Below are 22,231 nucleotides of genomic sequence, written 5' to 3'. Positions count from 1 at the left end.
TGCCTGGGGGGTGTCTAATCTAAAGCAAATATTCCCTGGGGGTGTCCAGGAGCTGTGCTGCTGCAGGAGGTGACACGGTGGGGTCTCCGTGCGGGGACATGGGGGGTGGGCTGATCCCACCAGCCCTTTCCGTCCCCTCCTTGGCGGGGGCTCGGGTGCCCAGGGCAGTGCAAGCCTGGGGACGAGTTGGTGGTTTCCGTGTGGCCCCGCTTGGGGCAGGGACCGCGGGTGCCTGTGGCCGGCTGGTCGCAGCTCCCCCACCACCGCCACCTCTGCTGGGGCTGAGACGGGGCTCGGCAGCGGTGGGAAACCGGGGAAGAAATGCCAGGGCAGGCAAGGCCATGACTCCTCCATGCCCTCAAATGCAACAGTAAAACAATGGGTCCTGGGCAATAGCGCTTGCCGGATTGTTGCATGGGACTATTTGGGGGCTCTACTTTGCTGCTCATGCACGAAAGCCAGTCATTTGGCAAAAATCAGCTCAGTTAGCAGCCATTGTTCGTAAAGAGCCTGGGGCTGAATGGGCTCAGGGCTAATATATTCTATTATCCCACGCCTGCCGGTTTCCCCCGGCGGCGTGGAGGGAAACCCACATTCCAGTGCCGGGCGCCGGGGCAGGGCAGAGCGTGCCCCGTGGTGCTGCCCGGTGGGCAACACGGCTGGGGGGGCCGGGAGGGGCGGGAGGGCATCGCTGCGAGGTGGGGTGTCGAGGGCGCGGAGGCACGTCACTCTCCCACCATCCCTTCGAGGCCCAGTGCCCGCTGCGGGGGGATGTGGCGGAGGGCAGCCACGATGGGCAGGGGAGGCTGCGGTGGGGCCAGAGCGCACGGTGCCGCAGGCTGCCGGGATGGACAATGGGGCCAGAAATAAGCACGGTTAATTGGGCTCGGCTTTTCAAAGCATAGGAGAGGATGGGGGATAGCTGAAATTGTGCGTCTCACAAAGCATCTTGTTATTCAGTAAGAATATGTTAGCCCCTGTGGGAGACGCAGCAATAAATGGCTATAAAGCAAAGTTAAACGATGACATTAGAGACTATGCAGAGATTTAAGAAGCAGTGGGCTACACAACTATGAACGGAAATGGCTGCACAGGCTTCACTCAGAAAAGTTAATGCCCAGTTTGGAAGGGGTTTGTTGGAAGAGCAGCCTTTCTTGGGCAGCTGCTATTTAAGAGGACTTATACTGTGTATTAAGCAATTTAGTGGTCTAGACCAGAGCTGTTGGCTTTTTGGCTTCTTTTCTTTTTTTTTTTTTTCCTTCTTTTTAAAGAAAAGATGGTTTCCTAGGCAATTCTGTTTCAGTTTGCAATTCACTCTTGGGTTCCCGTACAGGTGCTGCTGCTGTGAATGTTGGTATCAGATACAGAAGAGAAGAGAGCCAGCAAAGACCTTCCCTGGGCTGAACTCAAGAACGGTCCATGCTTTGAGCGTGGATGGATTTAGCAGCCAGGGCACACCATCTTGCAGCTTTCCCGCGTGGATGAAGGGTGCTGATGTGGTGGGCAGCCCTTCGAGCTGAGCGACTCTGTACGGTGCGACAGGGCTGCAGCCAGCCCGGTAACCAGTGTGGGATGCTCCGGGTATGTGGCGGCACACGTCTCTGGAGAGACCTTGACGGTGCTTACCCTGCTCCATGTGGTATTTGCTGAGCTGGGGATAACCAGGATCCCGACGGTCGTTTTATCGCAGTGTTACTGCGGCTGCCTTTCGGGACCCAACTTTCCAACAAGAGTTTCCTACGTCCCCGTCTTCCCTGCCCAGCTGTGGGAAGGGCATCTTCTGTCCGATTCTTCTATCCTGGAACAGAAAGATTACAGCAGTGCCAAGTAAAACACGCCCATTGCCACTCTGAAAATGAAGTTGTGAGACTTTCCTATGATCTTGCAATCAAAAATGAAGAGTTACTTGCACAATTTGGTTCTGAGTACCCCAGATGTGCAGGGGTCACGTTCCAACCAGAGGCTCATACCTGAGGATGTAACACTTGGGTGCAAATAAAGATTCGTGAGAGAAATTCATCCCAACGGCCCTCGAGTGGATCAGTGCCCTGTTCTGTACATCACGTTACAGCAGGACACTGGGACACTGCGGTATTTTCTACATTCTCAAAATGAGATGTTTCTCTGTTTCTAAACTAATTTTGATAAAAGCAAATCCTAGGTTGCCAGATTTTCCCAAGGGATGAGAAGTCCATTTTGCAGCTGTTTCTCAGTGCAAACAGCGATCAGTGCTTTGCTACCATTTCCTGAGCCCAAGCAGCAGGAGAGGGCCTGCTCCATCCAATTGCCTCTTTCACTCAGCTGCTGGCACCTTACAGTGAAGATTTCTCTTGTTTACTGCTGAATTCTCCACTTCATTAGCAGTGCTAACTGGCTTCTCTCTTCGGCTGGCTCTCAGGTGAAAGTGGCTCTTTCACGCTTACAGGCTGCAGAGCCTCTTCCATTCACCTCTCAATGAGGTGTAGTTCCTGTATTAAATAGCACAAGCTGCTTAAGCCAAAGGCAGCAGCAGTAACGGGAGCTCTGTGTGAGTCCGGAGGAGGGAGCTCAGGAGAGCTCCCTTGGACACGGACGTGCGGGCACTTGGGGGACAGAGCTGCTCGATGGCCAGACCTTGTGCACGTGGGGACCGTGCCGAGGGGCACCCCGCTGTGCCGCGGAGCGGCCATCGGACAGCACGCCTGCCCAGCCACAGGCCTCAACGTGTCCAGCTCCCGGCCTTGGAGGGCAGCGAGTCTTTGCAGGCCTTCGGGAGCGCAGCAGCCTGTCCCTGCTTTGGGGACGGGGGAGGCGTGTGCTCCCGTCCTGTCTCCCCAGCAGAGCCTTGCCAAGCTTGTCTCTGAGCAGGACGCGCGGCTGTGGCTGGAAGCTGTTGGGCTTGCGGTGGCCTAGCTCCTGCTCGGTGTCGCTGCTGCGAGCAGTCCCTCCTCGGAGCACCGGGCCCACGGCCGGCAGCGCTGCGGGTCTGCTTTACTCGTGCCCTTCTCTTGGGAGGGGAGGCGAGGGACTGGCCCTGCTGGGGGACCAGCGGGTGCTGCTGTTGCACGGCTTCTGCATCTGCCTCCCTGGCAGGGCTGGAGCCAGGCTTCCCAGGCGCGATACCTCTTTAAGAAACAGACCGACTCTTTCTCGCTCCTGTTTTTTTTGGGGTTTTTTTTTTTTTTTTTTTCGCAAATACCATAGTTTTCGTTGGAATTTGTCCACAGGGAAATGAGGTCTGCACGGTCCAGTCCAGGTTCTCAGAAACATCTGCACCCTGGGAATGGCGGCTCAGGAGCGCCTGGGCCCCCCAGGTCTGCCCGGGGCGATTCCTGCCACGGCCCGGACGGCTCGGGCCGCCCACGGGGGAAGCGGCCCGGGGGTCTCCCGGTGCCCCCGAGCCCCCGCGGCCGCCCACGGCAACTCCCGGGCCCCCGTCGGGGCAGGGCTCCGCCGCCCCGCTCCCGCTGCAGGTGGCGAGGGGACGAGCCCGCTCCGGCGCCGGGGCGAACCGGGCTGCGCAGCGCCGTCGGGGCCGCGCCGGACGCCGTCCCGCAGCCCGCGGAGCCGCCGCGGGAGGCGGGTCCCCGCCCGGGCCGCCCCCGGCCGCAGGGTCCCGGCGGAGCGGGGCCGAGTCGCGGCGCCGTCGGGGCCGGGCGGGGCGGGGCGGGGCGGGGCCGGGCCGCGCCGGGGCGGAGCGCGATTGGCTGCCGGGGCGGCTGATTGACAGCGGCGGGCGAGTGCGCGGCGGGCGGCGCCGCCCTGATTGGCTGCCGGGGGCGCACAAACCCGCGGCGCGGCGCGGCGGGGCCAGAGCGGGGCCGGGGCGGCGGCGGCGGGGCGAGCGGCGGGGCGAGCGGCGTCCGACCGGGGCGGCTGCCGGCGGCGGGCACCGCGCACCGGGCGGGGGGTCGGCGCCCCGGGCAGTGCTGGGGGGCCGCGGGCAAGGCGCAGCGGAGGGGGCCGTCGGTGCGGCCGCGGGGAGGGTCCCCGGGGGCGGCCGCCGGCAGCGGGCGAGCGGCGGGGAGCGCCGTCGGGGCCGCCGTCGGCGGGCGCGGCGATGGGCGGCGTGCGGGGGCCCCGCGGGGCCAGCCTGCGGGCGCTGGTGTCGCTGGCCGTCGGGCTGCTGGCCTGCGGCGGGGCCAGCGAGTACGACTACGTGAGCTACCAGTCCGACCTGGGCCCCTACCCCGGCGGGCGCTTCTACGCCAAGCCCCACCAGTGCGTGGCCATCCCCGCCGACCTGCGGCTCTGCCACAGTGTGGGCTACGACAAGATGGTGCTGCCCAACCTGCTGGACCACGAGACCATGGCGGAGGTGAAGCACCAGGCCAGCAGCTGGGTGCCGCTGCTCAACAAGAACTGCCACATGGGCACCCAGGTCTTCCTCTGCTCCCTCTTTGCCCCCGTCTGCCTGGACCGGCCGGTCTACCCGTGCCGCTGGCTCTGTGAGGCTGTGCGTGACTCCTGTGAGCCCGTCATGCAGTTCTTCGGCTTCTTCTGGCCTGAGATGCTCAAGTGTGACCAGTTTCCCCAGGACGACGTCTGCATTGCCATGACGGCTCCCAACGCCACCGAGGTCTCCAGGCCCAAAGGTAAGGCGTGACCAGCGCTCCAGCCCTGCTCCTGGCACTTTCCTCTGAGCTGATGGGGCAGGCGTTAGCTCAGGAGGGACTGTGTGGGGCTAAAGGGGGTCTTGCGTCACGAGGCGGCTCACCTGAGCTCTGCTTCTCGGCAGCAAAACTCCTCCAGCCTCCGAGTGCTCTCTCAGCGCTCCTGTCCCGAGGAAGGCAGGACGCCCTGCCAGCCCCATTGCCGGGGGCACGGTGGGTGCATTGCTGCTCTGACCCTGCTGGGCTCCGGCCCCTGATGGACCAGGGTTCTGACCCTTCATCCCGCACGTGCTGCACCGCCCTGGCAGCAGTTTCTCTGCCAAGCCCGACTCCTGCGGGGATGTTCTTGGTGGCAATAGGACACATGGTCCCCATGGCAGAAAGTGCTGCCTGACCAGAGTAAATGGTGGTAGTAATCCTGGCGGGGTACCTCTCTTCCTGAGCCATCCTCCGTGAGACGCTGGGCAGGTGGTGGCTGCATGTGCAGTGGAGATCCATCCCTGCCCTCTCGGGTGCTGGCAAGGGGGCACGAGACTTAGAAGGAACAACTAGGGAACATAGATGTGATTCTCATTTGTTTTCATTATGTTCAGCAGCTCTGTTTGGTGTCAGACTGGCTTGTTTGTGCGAGTTGCAATGAGTCCGGCTTGTTGTTGAAAACTTTTAAAATAAATAAATACCGTGGTGTCGCTTCGGCATTCCGCATCAGAGCGCTTTGGAAGGCTGGCAGGAGGGATATTTGCAGAGCGGGAAGGCAGAGGGTATAAAAGTGCAGTGCTTTCCTGTCCGGCGCTTCATTGAAAGGGATGTCGCAGGGGGACAGTGCAGGCGCTCGGGAGCAGCCCAGGGACGGGGAGGCATGTGTGGGGCCGAGCGACTGCTGTGGCTTCTGTGCTGCGTCCGGGGCTCACCGGGAGCGACGGTCGCTCTTCACTGCGGCCGCTCACCTGCAGGTACCTTTGCAGACAAAGGCTTTACATCCTGCTCGGTGGGGAGCCTTCTCACAGCCTGCGGGGACTGCGCAGTGTTATCCCGCTCATCCCAGCAGGACTCGCACTTCAGGGAGTCCCTCAGTTACGGGGCAGGAAGGGAGAGCGTCCTGCGGCAGAGGGGTGACACCCTGGGGTGTCCCCAGGAGCCAGTGCGGGGCGCACGGGGAGCGATGGCGTGGGGGGATGGGGTAGTGGCTGCAGACGGGGGGGACACTCAGACTCGACACCTGCCGGAGCTGTACGGGGAGCTCTGCTGCACCTTGGCAGTGGCATCCAGAGGCAGGTGGGGTGTGAAGCGTGTGCCCACCCGGGGGGTGAGGTTTGGCTGCTGCCGCTGACGACAGCACAGCCATGCTGCCTTCCTCGCCGCGGCTTGCACTTACTGACGTGATTGCTGGAGGAAGCTCTTTGTTTTCCAGGAAGGCTCAAAAATCACCTGTCCTGTGTGAACCTAGACCCTTGGTCAAGACCGCAGCCGCGTCCTGTGTTGCAGGTACAAAGGTCGCTTTTATTCCCCAGGGACTTGCAGCCAAGCGTGCTCCTGGGGCAGCTGGGTCTGAGCCATTGCTGTAGAGCTGCCCCTTCCAAGGTCCAAGGCAGAGTTTGAGCTGTCGTTCATTTTAGGGACGTTAATGACTCAAGACCTGGGAACAGTATTCTAGATGAGCAGCGTCTGCTAAGTTTTCCCTTGTGTGGTTTAACAACTAACTTTCTGATCACCTTTCAGACCTGTCTTGACAGCAGCATTGGGGTGGGACATTGCTGCTTCCTTTTGGTGCTGCTAATGCGCCCATCAGCACAGTATTTGGGCACCGTGCTGTCCTTCACAGGCATCGCTAAAGTGACTTTATTGCAAGGAATTACATCATCTCTGGTTTGAGTCCTTTGTGGATCTATTGCTGGTGCTGTTTGGGTGCAGAGAGGCCTCATTCTGCACAAGCTTTAGGGTGTATGAACTTCTTCTTCGAGTGAACTGTAAATCACAGCTGGGTGAGTTTGGCAAGTATTGCAGCCACTCAGATAAACCACTGTCTGCTAAACAGCTTCGCAAAACTTATGTCCCAAGCCCTTTTCAATGAGCAATTTGTTTGCAAGGATGTTTACAGAAAGTAAGTTTTTAAAATTGTTGTGCAAATGTGAACTCTCTTCAGCATTCAGTGGAAAAGTGAAAAAAGTGGAAAAGTATAAGGTTCTTCACATCCCTTGGCTGCTTGAGAGTATTTCAGGAGGAATCCCTTGCGTGTGCCGTAGCTGAGCCCCAGCAGCTCTGGAGGTGTCAGGCCGAGCTCCCCGTGCCCATCGCGCTGTCTGGGGCACTCCTCTGCCAGGGGACGAGCGATCTTGCTAGAAAACGCTTCTTCCAGATGAGGAGGGCAGCCCCCCGGTGCTCTGCTGGCTGGCCCAGCTCCCTTGGGTGTTGCCGCTTTCACGGCGTTAGCGCTGGTCTGCGGCAGAGCGATCTGGCATGTGTTCTCCACGAGTAACCTTCGGAGGGAGAAGCTCCATGTGCTGCACGTGCCGTGTGCTGGGATGCTCCTGCCCCGAAGAGCTTAGAGTGGACAGTGCAAATTTAAAGTTAATTGTGGCCACTGCTGTAATGTGAACTGACGCAGCCGTGACCCTCGCGCTGGTGCTCCTGCGCTCCATGGGGGATCCGTGCGTGGCGGCTGCAGGGCCGGACCCGGCACGGTGCCCAGTGCTTGGTTCCGGTGCAGATGTGGGGTGCCCCTGGCTGATCCCGCCTGTGCCGCTGCCCTTTGGCCCTTGTCCCGTTGCCATTCCTCCGCTCCGCCCGGGGCTCTGCTGATGGAGACCCGCAGTCCGTTTGTGTCCCGGAGCCCCTTCGGTCTTGGGCACTGGGGTGTGTTTCCTGTTGATTCAAAGAGGGTCGGGACCCAGCAGTGTCCCCCCTTTTCTCTGGGCACTAATAAGAACGAGCCTTTTCAGTATTTTTCCCCATTAACACCTCGAAATTGGAATTTGTTTCTGCCTCTCAAAGAGCTGACCTGCTGAATTCCTTTCTCCTTAAGCATGAGGCGGTAAAGCCTGCAGGCCCACAGGATGCATCAGGGGAGTTGCAGATTAATATAGCATTACACATTCCTTCTCCTGCCCCTGGAGTAAGCTGGCTCTAAAGCCAGGCGGTAGAAAATGGTCAGGAGGGACAAAGCGAGCTGGAAGCAGGCGAAGGTTGTGCTTGGAGTGGAGCTGTCAACGGCAGGAGACCGACCCCGGTGCCATGAGCTGTGCCGGGCGCTGCAGGCGCAGTGCGGTTGGGCACATGCTGGCACGGCCACCCCTGGCTGCTGCAGCAGGGACCACCTGAGGCGGGAGGACCCCAATCATGGCTGGGCTTCTTCTTGGCTCCTTCTGCCCGGATGGCACGGGAAGGGGAAGGTGAGGTGCTGGGCAGTGCTGTGGACTGGCAGATGTTGGCCATGATGCCCCGGGAGTGCTAGAAGGGCAGGCAGTTCCAGAATAGCTGTGGTTCCATGGAACAGCAGTTTTCCTGGGGTGCAGAGCTGTGTGGGAGCTGGTCAGGGCCCTGATGTTCATGTTCCTGACCTTGGCATGATGGGGCGTCCCAGAGGAAAGGAGCATTTCCTTTCCTCTTGGCACGGGACAGTGTCCCCCAGCAGCCCTGCAGGCACATCTGTGCTGCGACAGGGTGCAGGAGGCAGGGATGGAGGATGCTCCCCACAGGTGGAGCTGCCCCGGTGCCCACTGCCACTCGCCAGGCCATGGGGGTCCTCCCAGCATGGGGTGGCATGCCGGGGGCTTTACCCTGGTGTAGGGATGTGGCAGCCTGGCAGGGGTGGGGTGTGTGGGCGATGCCGCTGCTGGTGCGGCGCTGGGCGGCTGTCAGCGCTCACCCTGCCCGGGGCATCGCGGAGCCGCGAGGAAACTTCTTCTCCGTGGTGAGAGGAGCGTTGGCAGGACGCACCTGCAGCGTGGCAGGCAGACGTGTGCTGCGGCGGTGCTGTGAGGGGAGGGGATGGCAGCTGGCGGGGGTCCCTGCCACCCTGGGTGTGCCAGAGCCTTCCCAGGGGCTGCTGTAGCACAGCTAAAACAAAGCCTGTGTTTTCACCAGGGAGCACGGAGTCTTATTTTCCATTTTTTTGTTTGTTTTTTTTTTTTTCTTTGGTTGCCTGGAAAGCTCCTGGGGTGGACGCAGTGGTGGCTTCCACGTTGTTTTCCTGGCCCGAGTGTAGGCTCGGCTGGTCTCCTAGTGTGCTCTTTGGCTGCCGAGGCATATGGAAGGCTTTGCCCACTGGGATGTGCGGAGATGAGCTGACGGATGGCAGGTACCCCGTCTTGTTCCTCAGGGTGGTCCCCAGCACAGTAACTAACTCTTGGCACTGCAGCAGGGACAGACCGCTGGGGCTGTCACCCTCCTGCGAGCATCCCCTCTCCCTCATCATGAGCTCGTTAAATGCGCAGCCTGGATGGAAATATTCTGACTGCTGATTTTAAAAATAAAGTGCTGGGGATGTCATCACATCCCCAATGGCTGGCTCCTGTCAGCATCACTCTAAGTGAAGAGGGTGAAAGTGGCAATTTCATGTTAGGGTTTTGGAAGAGGAAGTCACGCAGGTGATGGGCGGCTCTCACGGGTACCGAGGTACCGGGAGTGGGGCTGTGGAGTCGTCTGCCGGGTGCTGTGAAGGTTGCCTTGACGCTTGCACATTGGTGTGATGGGAGGCCAGTTGCTCTGCACGTGTGATTAATAAAGACACGGTGTGTGACCCCAGGAATTAGCATGTGGCACAGAACAGATTTGGGGGGACAAGAGGGGAAGAACAAGCCACAGGAAACAAATGTCTCGCCTGAAACCCTGTGGGGCATCTGTGACTGAGGAGACTTGACTCTGTGGTTGGCGCAGGTCACGGCCGTGCCTCCCTCGCCAGCCGTCCTGGCTCTGCACCCCTGTTTCTGGGACACCTTTCTGTTTTTTCTGTGCAGCAACGCTGTGGGTTTTGCTGGCCTGGCGGAGGGCTGGAAGGGCCGGGAGCTCCGTCTGCACGCAGGGACCGGCAGATGTTTCGCTGCAGCGCCGTCCCCGAGAATAACTCCCTTGTGTGGGAAAGAGCCCTCTGTCCTGCTGGACTGGGAACAGAAGCAGCATCTCCCAGCTCAATAAATTCATCTGCCAGTAGCACAAATCTGCGTCTGTGCTGCTGGGTGGTCTCTGCTCCGGCTGGAGACGGGAACCTGGAAACACATTTTTATTCTCTGGGTGAAGTGAGCTTTCCTCCCAGGATGGATCCTGATGAAATGTTCTGGGCTGGCGTTTCCTGAGAGGAGGATGTCGGCTGGCGAGCAGAGCTGTCTCTCCTCCGCTGGAGCCACAAGCTGCCCCACAGGGTGTAGCCGGGCTGAAAACAAAAAAGAGACGATGTCTGCTGTTGGGGTCGTGCTGGAGGGGCCTCTGGAGGGGACAGTGCATGTGGGAGATGTGCGGGTCCGTCACCAAGCAGTGCTGCTCTGGGCAGGGTGGGAGGGGGCCAGCGAGGGGCTCGCCACGCGATGCTGGGCAGCCCGCGAGGTGGTCCCCGGCACCAAGGGCAACCTGTGCTGAGCTGTCTGTGCCCGTCCTGACCCCCTGCCTGGCTCCAGGGCGGCTCCTGGCTGGGGGCAGCTCCTGGGCACCATCCTCCTGCCATGCCGGGGCTTGGGCACTGTGTGCCCGCCTTGTCATGCTGCGGGGAGGGACCGTCAGCGGGCTGTGGGCCATGTCCTGCGGCAAGCAGCTCCCCTCAGCTGAGCGCCTGGCGCTGGAAACCCCTCTCCTTGCCAGCCCCGTCCTCCCGCTCTTGGCAGCTGCCTGCCCCTGCCTGTGCCGGCCTCGGGGCCGCTGGCAGCGCCGGAGCGGGGCTGGCAGGAGGCCGCCCGTGGCCAGCGCTGGCCTGTGAGCTGGTGGACGGCTCCTGAGCCCCGGCAGCGTGTTGTCCTGCGGCGCTGGGACGCCATGGCAGGGGGCCTGGGCATTTCCCCCCTCGAGGGCGGCCTGTTCTGCAGCGCGTCTTGAGCTGGCTCCTCACCTCCTCTTCTCTCCTCTTGGCAGGAACGACCGTGTGTCCCCCTTGCGACAACGAGATGAAGTCGGAGGCCATCGTGGAGCACCTGTGCGCCAGCGAGTTTGGTAAGGAGGAGTGCCGGGGCCACGGGGTGGCTTTCCTGGGGGGAACCGTGGCTCCTGTCTGGGCTGGGTCCCGGACCACTGCGTTTCCCTGCCCGCCCTGAGAGCCATGTGGCCAGCGGTGTGGCCATGGCTGCATCGCCCGCGGGCCTTCCCTGAGGCCAGTCCTCTAGATGTCAGTGTCGGCACGCACTGAGTGGCAGGACGGGACGTGTCCGGCTCCTGCAGCCGAGCGTGACCTGGGACCAGGGCAGTGGGGTCCCGGCGGCCAAGCCTGTGGTCCTCCATCGCCCCGGCTGCGGTGCGTCAGCGGCGCTGAGCGTCTCTCCTGCCCCGCCTGGCGAAACGCCGCGGGACAGGGCCCCCAGGCGCGGGATCACCCGCCGAAGAGGCCGTGCTGCTGCTGCCGCCAGCCCCAGCTGCCATCAGAGAACCAGATGGTGTTGGTCTGGAGTCTGGGGATGGGGCAGAAGTGGCAGTGCCTGTGCTTGGTGATCTCAGGGGGGGTTGTAACTTAAACCTTGTGTTCCCACGCTCTTGTGTTGCGTGGGTGCCTTTCGCGGGGTGCAGCCCTCCAGGAGCAGACGGCTCCAGCGAGGGGAACCTCTGCTCCGGTGCCTGGAGCGCCTCCTCCTCTCCTTCTGCGCTGACCTTGGGGTCTGCGGGGCTGTTCCTCTCACGTACTCTCGCTTCTCTCTCCAGCTGCAATTGCTGTTCGCAGTTGCAGGAATCATGCATAGGATGGACCCTTCTTCTGGTTGCAATCGTGAAGGAGCAAACCAGTTTCTTCCTTCCCCCAGACTGCTTGTACCACTGGGTTTCTTCTTCGCAAAGTTATGCTGCTCTTGTCAAGTCCAGTTGTAAAATCCCAGAGCCAGTCCTTGTCTAGCTAGGGCCAAGCAGTGAGCTTAAATAATGCAGAGCTACTTGAAAGCTGTGTCCTAAATATATTATGACTGAGTGAGTGAGTCAGACAATCATAGGTAAACAGAACTTCATTTAGAAAAAGAGTATCGCAGGGAAAAATATTAGCTTTCTCAGATCAAACCCAGAATTAACTGGTTTTGACATCCTTGCTGGTGTATGTAACTTTCCCGGAAGGTTATTAAAGGCATATTGAACAAGGTGTGCATTCCTCAGGGATTAGCACTTGAATGTGCCCTGTGCCAGAGCGCGCTATGCAAACCCAAACCTGCTCTGCATGCCGGCGTATTACCCTTTCTGTTGGAAATGAATTCCCAACTCTCCTGCAGATTTGGTATGCCAAAAGTCCTAAGTTCAGTGGAGACTTTCTAACAGGGAAAAGCATCAACAGGAACACCCATGTAATAGTTTCCCAGGAATGTGCGTGCTTCCAGCCGGGTGAGGTAACGGAGGCACCGATTCTGTGCGGAGCCCGTCTGGGGAGCGGGACGTGCTGTTCGCCCGGCTGTTGGGCTGAGTGCTCGGAGGTCGGTGAGACGGAGAACTCCGAGCTCTGTGTCTGCGGCGACGCAGAGGCATCGCCCCGGTCCGGTGGCTCTGGGCTTGGGGACCTCTGTCCCGGAGGGGCACTGGCTGGGTGGCAGCGTCGGCTCTGTTGCCAGTGGGTCACTGTGATACCTGTCACCTCCCCGGAGGCCTGCGAGGAGCAAGCCGAGGTGGTGTCCCGCTGGTGGGCTAGCGCTGGAAAGGGAAATACGAGTTTAACCACATGCTTGTCATCAGTCTCTGCCGCTAAATATCCTCCTCGTGCTCTGAGACAGTTACACAACGGGGAGCAGAGGCCAAGCCAGAAGTATTCACGGCCTCGGTGGAGTGGCTTGAGACATTGACTTGCCCACAGAGTAAGTTGGTTATTGGGAAATTTTGTGGTGACAGCATCCAGAGGATGGAAATATTTCTTGGCAGGCAGTTTCCCGGGCAGGGCCGCGGCGAGTGGGCAGATGGTGTTACCGTACGCTGCGAGAGCAGGGGAGCAGCAAGTAGAGGAGACCTCAGCCCCTGTGCCTACCCCCACTCAATCCAAAATGGCTGTGAAGGTTTTCACAGAAGCTTTCCTCCTGCTGTGGTTTGGGGTGGTAGGGATGGGTCCCTGTTCCCAGGCCGGCCGTGCTGGGACAGAAATGGGTACCAGCTCGGCAGCTCAGCTCACCGCGAGGAGCTCCGCTCTCTGCTGCGGCGGGGAGCTCGGTGGTGTCGCATCCAGGTGACCGCAGCTTGTGCAGACAAACGCGGTTAGATTTGAACCGGCTGTTGTGAGCCTTTGGGATGCTTTAGTCGTAGTGTCAGGTGTCACAGCTGTGTCGCTGCACCCATCTGACTCGCCTGGATCACCACGTTTCTCCAGCTTTGTATAAAGTTGCTTTCTCTGCCAAAGCAGAGGCTGATGGTTTTTCTTATCATTGCAAGGGATTTGGGATCATTCTTTGTTCTGTGGATCAGCATAACTCCAACACGTGACTTTATTTTTTAAATGTTTTTTAAGCTCTTGCTTATGCTGAGGTTGCTCCCATGCCTCCTCCTTCCCACTCCTGCTTTCTATTTTTGTGTCAAAAAGAGGTTTTTCATCTGAAAATGACCTACTGTAGAGAAGTCCAAAGGCAGCTGAGCAGGACCCAGGCGGTGTCTGCTGCACGTGAACCATCACTGTCTTCACAAAGGAAGGCTGGTTGTGTCTTGGAGGTACCCTTGTTCCCCCGTTCCTCCCTGTCACCAGGCTCGGCGGCGGTGGGAAGCTCACCTGCAGGGGTTTTCAGTGCTGTCGCTTTCGTGCGGCTGCATTTGGTGTTTTCTTCCTTCTGTCGCTTTCTCCTCCCCATCCAGGGAGGGTTCCTGGGTGCACCTGGATGTGCCCACTCTGTAGTCATCTGGGGAGCCGGAGCAAGGGAAGAGGTGCGATGCAGGTCTTACCCGTGCCCCGCGGGGGAGAGCAGTGCAGAGCTCCTGGGGATGTCCCAGCTGCGGAGAGGAGCCAGTGGAGGAGGCGTCGACTGCAGGAAGTTTTCTTAAAGCACAGTGCGTGGTCCTTGGATCTTTTTTTAGTCTTGGGGGGTTACTGTCATGGGGTGATTTCTCAAGGAGAGCTGTTTATCTGGCACTAAAATAAACTCCCAGCCCTTCAGACTGGGATTTCTCATGCACATCCACCAAGGTAAACGCTGGCAGCTGACAGGTCACAGACCCGCATCAAAGCCAGACACCTACAATAAATGTTTAAACTAACGTGTGCTGCATGGGGCAGCTGTTGGTGGGTCCTGCACTGATTCAGTAACGTTACTGCGGGTTTCACTTGCACCCCAATGGCTGGTTACAGACAAGGCACAAGGAGCACTGTGCCCATCACTGGTGGGTGGCCGTGACAGGGAAGGAGGTGGCTGTGTAACAGCCCTAGGAGCGATGTCGGTCAGAGGACAGCGAAGGAAGAGAGACACATCCAGCTGTGAACACTGTACGTAAAGAAAAGGGACCTTTCTTCCCTGGGCCAGGAGAGGGCCTTGGACAAGACGCAGGGGCTCGGAGGGGTGCCAGGGGACACCAGCCTCATGAGCCAGCAGGACCATGGGCTTGCATTCGTTGGAGCAACATTGGATGTGGGCTCCTGGGTGCTGGTTCGAGGCAGCTGTGCTCTCTGCTGGGCTGTGTGCCGGTGCTGCTCCACGCCTGGGTGCCGACGCTGGGAGCAGGCGGCAGAACTGTCGCCCGTGGCTGGGAGCGGGGCTGTGGGAGCAGGGGGTGCCAACGAGTGGTGCAGGGACCCTCGCCCGGGGCACGGAGCAGCTGGCGGTCGGGCCAGGTATGCGTGGGCTGACTGCGGTTTGGGTTTTGGCGCACTCCGGTGTGCGGGGGGATGCATGGGCGGATGATGAGGGCGTGTGAAATCGCCCTCGGGTGCCCCCGCAGCCACCTCCCCCAGCCCCCCGGGGCTGCAGCCGGGGTTTGTTCCTTCCTCCTCGTGCGGGCTGGGCTGGCCCCGGAGTTCATTCCTCTCTCTGTTTCATTCGGTGATTTTATTTATTGTTTCTGCCCTTTCTCTGGGGTCTGAGGGGATCCTGCTGAACGGGCTCTCTGCACTGGAGACTGCAGTACAATCAATACATGCTGTTTATTTTTTCCCGTGACTGACAGCTCCTTGCCTGCAGCCTTCTCCTGTTACAGCCCTAATGTGTCTTCTGGCAGGTTTCCTCCTCCTGAGTGATTTCTAAAGGAAGGAGCAATGAGGCCGAAGGAACAGCAGAGCTTTCCCCTCTCTCACGTTCCCTTCCCCGCCCCTGAGGTGCTGGCGTGGGGCCCCTGCCTGTACAGGCAGGAGAACAGCAGAGACGGCGTCCCAGTCCCCGGCTCCTGCCTGCTGAAAAAGAGGAGTTTTAGGTGCCTGTGGGGCACAGCCACGGTGGTGGCACGGTGAGCGGGGCGCAGGGGCTCGCGTGTCCCAGCCTGCGCAGCCCCGGGTACAGCGCAGTCCTCGGGGACACGGGGAGCGCGCCCGTCTGGTGCTGGTGTTGGAAGGAGGGTGCTTTGCTGTCAGGAGACAGGGTTTCCGCTTTCCCCGAGCCGGGAAAGCTGGATCTGCAGGGACATGGATAAGAATTGTTTCGAGTTGTGCTTTGTCAGGCTGGACCCCGACCAGCTCCGTGGGGCCTTTGCTGCTCTTGGAGCTGCTGCTGCCAAGAGTAACTTCACTCCGAGGGAGCAAACGCTTTCATATACCATGTTTCATATTAGCAGAAATAAAAAAAGACATTTTTGTATCTCCAGCGCTCCCTACTCTCTCTGCATTAGAGACAGCAGAGCTGTGCTACCATCTGATACGAGCTGTTTGTAGCTGGGGCCAAATTTGTGGCTTGGTGTAATGGGTGCCTCACCCCGGGCCGGGGTCTGACCCCCTGCTGATGGGCGCTGCGGCTGGCGATGGGGCAGCTGCGCATCCAGAGCCGCCGCGGTCCCTTCTCTGTGTCCGCCCTGGGCATCCCGGAGATGGAGCAATCCAGAGGGAAGCGCAAGGTGGCTCAGGGCCGAGGGGAGGAGGAACTTGGAGAGGATGAGGCTGCCCATGCTGGCCTTCCCTTCCCGACTCCGATGGTCCCTGGTGGCGTGGTCCTGCTGGATGATGCCCTGGGAGAAGGAAGGGCGGGTTGATGCTGCGGTGTTGCGTTGGGAGCAAGGACGCTGGGGGAAGCGGGTCGTAGCTGTCGGCTGGTGCAGGCAGGCTCTTGGCAGAGTCCCTGCGCTGGTCAAAGGCAGTGCAGCTACGTCGGAGCCTGCGCTGGCAGCTCCCTGCGGCAGCGGGCGAGGTCTGGCGGGAGGGTCAGTGCCCATGCTGGGCTTTTGGCGCTGGCTCTCGTGGCCACAACAAAGCGCTGGCAAGCGGCTCGTGCCTGGGCAGACACCAGCTTCTTGACACTGGGGCTGAGCAAGGGCAAGTGTGGGTTTAGCACCCGGGAGGATTTCTGCTGTTGTAAACACAACATGGCTGAGAGCTGTTGAGTCCCAAATTAAACCCTGAAATTTGCCTTTGTTGTGTTTTGGTTTTTCCCTCCCAGCTTGACTAATGCTTTCACTTCTATGTTTTCTGGGAAGAGCCTTTGAAGTGGGCGGCTGGACGCTGGCTTGTGCTCGAGGTCTCCTGCCGTGACTCACCTGTGAGCAGATGTACCAGCAGCGCTCACAGGGAGGGTGTTTTGAGACCACATACGGCACAAAAGTAAAACGTCTCCCCGTGCCATGCAGGAATCTCCCTCTGCCCTGAGCACCATCAGCTGCATGGCCCCAGGGTGCTGCTGAGGGGAGAGGGTCCTGCTTTGCCGGTCCCTGTCCCCATCCCTGTGGGCATGGATGTCCCAGGGGGGCGTGCAGCGTCCCTGGGGATGCTGCTCCCCTCCTGCCCCGGCACCCGGGGGCTGCAGTCCTGGCATTGTGCTGTGCCGGATGCCGCGCTGCGTCTCGGCAGTGCTGGCGATGTCGCAAGCAGAGATGAGACAATGCCTGGCTGGAAAGGGCTTTCCTGGTTTTATGTGTGGTCCTGGCTGCAGCTGGCCACCAGTGCTGCTGGGGCGGCAGAGAACGGGGCTCCTCTGCCATCACCTCTCTCATGGTGTGGCCGGGACTCGGCCCTGGTGCCGTCGGTGCTCCCCTTCACAGTGAAGTTCGTGGTCTCTCCACAGTCCCCGAGGCTCACAGCGAAGGGAGCGAGGGTCTTTCTGCGTGAGCGCCTCAGCCAGCACCTTTGTGAACAGGGTGACGCTTTGATTAACAGGAGCTTGGGTGAAATGGACGGTGTTGAGTGTGTTAGGTGAGGAGATGTGATGGCAATTTAGTGAGGGAGCACAGGTTTGATAAGAGGTTGTTCTGGAACCTGCGTGTATCACCTGAGAGCGAAGGGAAGATGGGCTTGCGGCTGCTGTGCTCCCCTGTGGTGGCACCAAGCCGCGGGGTGGAGTGTGTCAATGCCGTGGCAGTGCCAGGGCCATCCGGGGACGGGGAGGCTGCTGTGAAAACCCTCTAGGTCTCTTCCCAGGGTCACCTCCCTCCTGGCAGCGATGGCTCAAGACAGCCTGCGCCAGCGAGCATGTCCTGGGGTCTCAGAGGCAATTTTGTCTCTTCTCCTGCTCGGCGCTGAGACGGATTTGGTGTGGCACGGGGGGAGCGGAAAGGCCAGGGCTCCCAGGGAGGAGGCTGTTTGCTTTGGCAGCCCCATTGGATCCCAGAGCCAAGGCTCAATCCATCCCGCTCGAGCTGTTCCCTGTGGCTGGGGCAGAGGGGTTCCCGGGGCCGGGGGGACGCCAGGGGAGCTGCAGCCACAGCGAGTTGCCCGATGGCCCCCCCTGCCAAATCCTGTATGTTTTAGGAAGGCCACAAGCCGCTGCCTGGTGGTGTGCTCGGAGCTGGGTACGCAGCCAGGAACGGACCTGCCCTCAGGCACCGCTTTTCTGATGTGTGTGGAAAATGCCAGAGCTGCGCGTCTGGCCCCGCTGCTGTGAAACGTGCCGTTCTGCCCGGGAGTCTCGCCCGGAAAGCGGGCCCGGAAAGGAACATGGGCCAAGCCGCGGGACACTGGGGACCATGTCACTCGCAGATGGGTGAAAACTGAGCAGTGATTTTAATGCCTTTTTCTTTTTCCTTCCTTGGCTCGTGTGACTGCTCCATCCACAGCAAGGCAGCCGACACTCGGTAGTCCTTGAGCCAGGCTGCGTTTCACCCGGGCAGCGCTGCAAACTCCCTCTGCTGATGACAAGAAGGGCATCACTGCTGTGAAGAGCAGAGTCCTACGCCAATTATCTGCACCCCTGGTCAGCCACCTCGTCGGTCCTCCTTGGCTTTATCTGATCTTGGCTCTGTGCGCTGCTTTGCACGAGTGAGGTTTGCCTGTGTTTTTAGTTCGTGCCTGGGTTTATGGTTCCCCCGGGCAGCCCCCGTGCGCCCTGCACCTGCGTCGCTGGCTGGCAGACGGTAACCGCTGCTGTGCAGGGAAGGGAGCAGCCGTGAGCTGCCACAGCACAGGGTTACCCAGCCCTCTGTCTTCCGTAGGCTCTGATGCTTGGAGCAGAATAGCACCTCTGCTAGCTGCCAGATTGTTTTCTTCCTTTAGCAACAAGGAGCTAAGCTTGCAGCCATCACAGCAAAGCAATCTGCAAACAGGCCATTTTGAAAAAGTCTCTTATTACTGGTGGTATACCATTCCTCCTGCACTGGCAACCACCGCGCTCAGTGCGAGAGTTCAAAGTCGGATAAAGAAATTGAGGTTCATATTGAGGGATGCTGCTGCTGCCCAGTTAATGTCACGGAGCTTAGAGCTGCCTGAAAACTACTTGCTCCGTTTTCCATACTTGTTGCAAATTGATCTGGTTCAGCGTCTTTAGCTCCTTAAAGCTTGTGTCTCTTCAGCTCCTTAAACATCTTGAATTTGGAAAACAGATGGAATGAAAATTTCAGTTAGGTTTCCAGTCCTGGATTACTTTCTTGTACAGTAACAGTATAACACGACAGAGCCCTTGGCAAACACAGCAGACGTTTTTGGCACACGGGCAGAAAAATGCCATTACTCCTGTTGCCAGGGCAGTGGTTGGGAGCACGAGGGTAACACAGAGACTCTGCCACCGTCTCGGATTGTCATCGGGCTGTCCTGCTGCCATTCGTGTCTGGAACGGCGAGCAGAGCTGCCGTCCAGAAAGCAACGTGTGCTCGTTGCTACAAGTTCCAGCAGAGCAAGACTTCAAGGAACGATGCTGCGGGGACCCGTCTCCCTGCCAGAGCCCGAGGCTTCTGCCTGCCGTCTGCTGCACATGCCCTGAGAGTCAAATGGGAAGGGACGGCAGACAATTAATCACCTATCCGAGCACTATTTATCTGCAGCTCTGAAGTAAACTCCCAAATGATGGAAATATGTTAGTAATTTTTGGCCATATGTGCTTTTCCCCAAAAATGAGGCAGAGCCAAATGGCACAGAAGTGATACTTTAATGTACAACACATTTTCATCGTTTTTCCCATGTATACTAAATTCCTCTTCATGGTCGTGGCAGAGGAACGTTATTTTTTTTTTTATTTGGGTTGCGATTAACTGGGGAAAATGCTGAACCCAAAGAGGAAAATATTTTTCTGTGGAAGTTGTATCGGATTAACTCCCTTCCTCCTGGGAAGGTGCAGGCGTGTGGCAGCTCCATGCGGGTCCCATCGACGCGGCTGTTTGCCAGGGGCTTCGCTGCTCCGTGGTCAGTGCTGGGAAACTTGTTTCACGGGCAGCTGGGGGCCAGGAGTGGCTGCGAACAAATGCTTGAGAAGCCAAGTTGACCTTTCAAACGGCCCTTTCAAGAGTGTTTCCATGCGTGTAGAGCAGGGAAATCACCTCGTTTACCCAGCTAACGTTTTGCTAGCGAAGAGCACGTTGCGGGGGGACCGGGCTCCCTCTCAAATAAAAAGTGTCCGGGTGCTTTGCCGGGGGAAGGGAAACAGAGATGTTGGTGTTTTACCTTGATGCTGTCCCGGGCGCGGGGATGGCTCCGCTGCAGGCACGAGGGTTTTGTGTCGCGGTCAGCAGGCGCCGGCGGGGACGATGGCACCAAGAGGGAGCCGGGAGCGGTGCGGGGCCAGGCGCTGAGCGTCCGCAGCTGGCCCGGGGCGACGACACCAGTGCCCCCTCGCCCCTAGCCTTGCTCAGCAAAGGCTTTGTGCCAGCGAAGGCTGCTCAAGAGTCACTTTGTTTTTCCCCTCTCCCTGGCTTGTCTTTCAGCTCTTAAGATGACCATAAAGGAGGTGAAGAAGGAGAACGGGGACAAGATGATCGTCCCGCGGAAGAGGAAGGCGCTGAAGCTGGGGCCCATCCGGAAGAAGAACCTGAAGAAGCTGGTGCTGTTCCTGAAGAACGGGGCCGACTGCCCCTGCCATCAGCTGGACAACCTCGGCCACTACTTCCTCATCATGGGCCGCCAGGTGAAGACCCAGTACCTGCTGACGGCCATCTACAAGTGGGACAAGAAGAACAAAGAGTTCAAGAAGTTCATGAAGAAGATGAAGTCTCCCGACTGCCCGACGTTTCCGTCCGTTTTCAAGTGATGTGGTGGGCGGCGGGAGAGCCGCCGCCTGGACCTGGCGCAGCCCGGCACGGCAGCTCGGCCTCGCTCCTCGGCAGCGGGGATGCCGGAGACGAGCCCTCCTGCTCCTCCTCATGCTCCTTGGAGCTCCCCTCGCTGACCCCAGCCCTCCCACCTCCCCGCTGCCGGCATTTTCCTGCTCGCCCGGGCGTGCAAGGGTGACACGCATGCACCAAACGGTCGCTGAGGTCACACATGATTTACATCCGCAATATCCAAAGACCTATTGCTGTACGGATATGTACATTCATTTAAATAGCAGCTATCAGGTAAAGAGGGCAAGCGGAGGGGTGTGAAGTTATGTGAAGAGATTACACGATTGCAGAAAGGACCCCTGTGACCATGTTACTCCCGTCTTCATGGCTGCAGGATCACCCTAAATTAATTCCTGTTTGAACCAGAGCCGGCCAGTTAGAAAAACATCCCATCCTCAGAATAAAAGTTAATAAACGAGTAGTGGAGAACCCGTTACATCCTCTGATAAAAGCTCCTAATAGCTAATTGCCCTCACTGTAAAAAAAACCCATTGTAGTCTAAACCTGCTTAGTTCAAGCCTTAACCCTGGGGTCCTCGTGATCGGCTGGATCGGGGATGCCCTGGATGCCCTCCCCCACCAGCATCCCTTGTAATGTGTCACCGGGACGCCTGCCCTGGCCCCTGCGAGCCGAGCTGGCCGAGCCCCCCGCACCGGGGCTGTGCTGCTGCTGCTCCAGCCTCCCGGTGCCCGCGGCGCTGCCCGGTGGGATGGGGTGGCCCCCGGCCTCCCCCAGCCACCATCTCCCGCGGCACCGTTCCCGTGCTTCTGCCCAGACTCCGGTTCAGTTTTGGCCACGTGGAAACGTGTCGAGTTCACTGGCCGGCCCGGCAGCCCGGGACTCCCCGCTGGGGAGAGCCCTCCGCCAGCTCCTCCAGCCTGTGACACTCCCTAACTTTGCCAGTGATATTTTTATAGTTTCTTCAGGCTGCTGGCAAAGTACCAGATTGCAGAGGGCCGAGAACTGGTCCCTGTGGAGCGCCATGGGAAGTGCCTCATCTCCGTCTTTCCCTCTTTGCAGTCGCTGTGGGACATATCAATTTCTAGGTTTTTCTCTGTTTGATGTGTGACAGCTTGGCTTTGTATCGTTCTGTTTTTTTTTTCTTTTCCTTAATCAAAATGTCATGTTAGTGTGAGGTCAAATAGTTTATGAAAGACAAAGAATATTGCATCCAAATGATTACATTTATCGACCAAGCTGAAATTCATTATTCCATTAATTGGACAAGTTCTCTTTTCCATAGACCCTTATTGCTCCGCATTAATTATACTATCCTGCTTCCATTCAGTGTTCTCATCAATCATGATTACTCTGAGAGAATGAATATCTTGCGATCTGAGATAATCCTGTTGTATTGCAGTTAAGTGAAATAACAAATCCTCATTTTTGAGGTTTAAACCAACCCCACTGAAAGCTGGTAAATTAATTATTCTTTATCTCGGGAGTGCTGTTTATTCCCCACGTGGGGACAGAGCCGCGGACTCGATTGCAGAAGAATTCCGTGAAGAAGCCAAGTGCGCTGAGGAGTGATGTGTCACAGCCAGCAGAGGGATGGCTTTAGGACGTGAACTCTGTAGAAAGTCCCGCTAGGATGTCTTAGACCACCATTTGTAGTAGTGTTGTTTCTTTGATGCAAAATTAATCATTGTAGATAATGTGCTTTATCAGTGAATTAAAGAAATAAATAAACCATAGGCTTTAACATCGCAGATTGATGAGGCGAAGCTGGGGGAGGCTGACAGATGCGGCCCTGACAGGACCGGGCCGTGGCGCGGAGCCGGGACGCGCGGGGCTGCGAGGCTGGTGATGGCGGAGCCCTGCGGGGACCGGGGCAGGACCCCCCGGCTTTACCCCCCCGGCTTTACCCCCCCGGCCCGGCGGCTGCGCGGGAGGAATTGCTTCTG

General features: G+C 58.7%; 1 protein-coding gene across 1 annotated transcript; it reads left to right on the top strand.

Annotated features, from left to right (window-relative positions):
- Positions 1-3,956: 3,956 nt before the first annotated feature.
- SFRP1 (secreted frizzled related protein 1) lies at positions 3,957-22,030 on the top strand. The gene is made up of 3 exons (XM_074563574.1): positions 3,957-4,574; positions 10,650-10,727; positions 19,932-22,030. Exons 1-3 carry the CDS (start codon positions 4,040-4,042, stop codon positions 20,252-20,254), a joined length of 936 nt encoding a protein of 311 aa, XP_074419675.1. The 5' UTR covers positions 3,957-4,039; the 3' UTR covers positions 20,255-22,030.
- The last annotated feature ends 201 nt before the right edge of the window (positions 22,031-22,231 follow it).

The sequence above is a fragment of the Larus michahellis genome, chromosome 20 (genome assembly GCF_964199755.1).
Source record: "Larus michahellis chromosome 20, bLarMic1.1, whole genome shotgun sequence".
In the NCBI taxonomy this organism is placed as follows: domain Eukaryota; kingdom Metazoa; phylum Chordata; class Aves; order Charadriiformes; family Laridae; genus Larus; species Larus michahellis.
Note: the sequence above shows the minus strand (reverse complement) of the source record. Positions and strands in the feature narration are given on the sequence as shown.

What these genes read in the sequence shown, in the direction of transcription:
- SFRP1 (XM_074563574.1), top strand. Translation starts at nt 4,040, where the DNA reads ATGGGCGGCGTGCGGGGGCCCCGCGGGGCCAGCCTGCGGGCGCTGGTG. An exon ending in CGAGGTCTCCAGGCCCAAAG is followed by an intron (nt 4,575 to 10,649) that starts GTAAGGCGTGAC and finishes TCCTCTTGGCAG; the next exon opens with GAACGACCGTGTGTCCCCCT. An exon ending in CCTGTGCGCCAGCGAGTTTG is followed by an intron (nt 10,728 to 19,931) that starts GTAAGGAGGAGT and finishes CTTGTCTTTCAG; the next exon opens with CTCTTAAGATGACCATAAAG.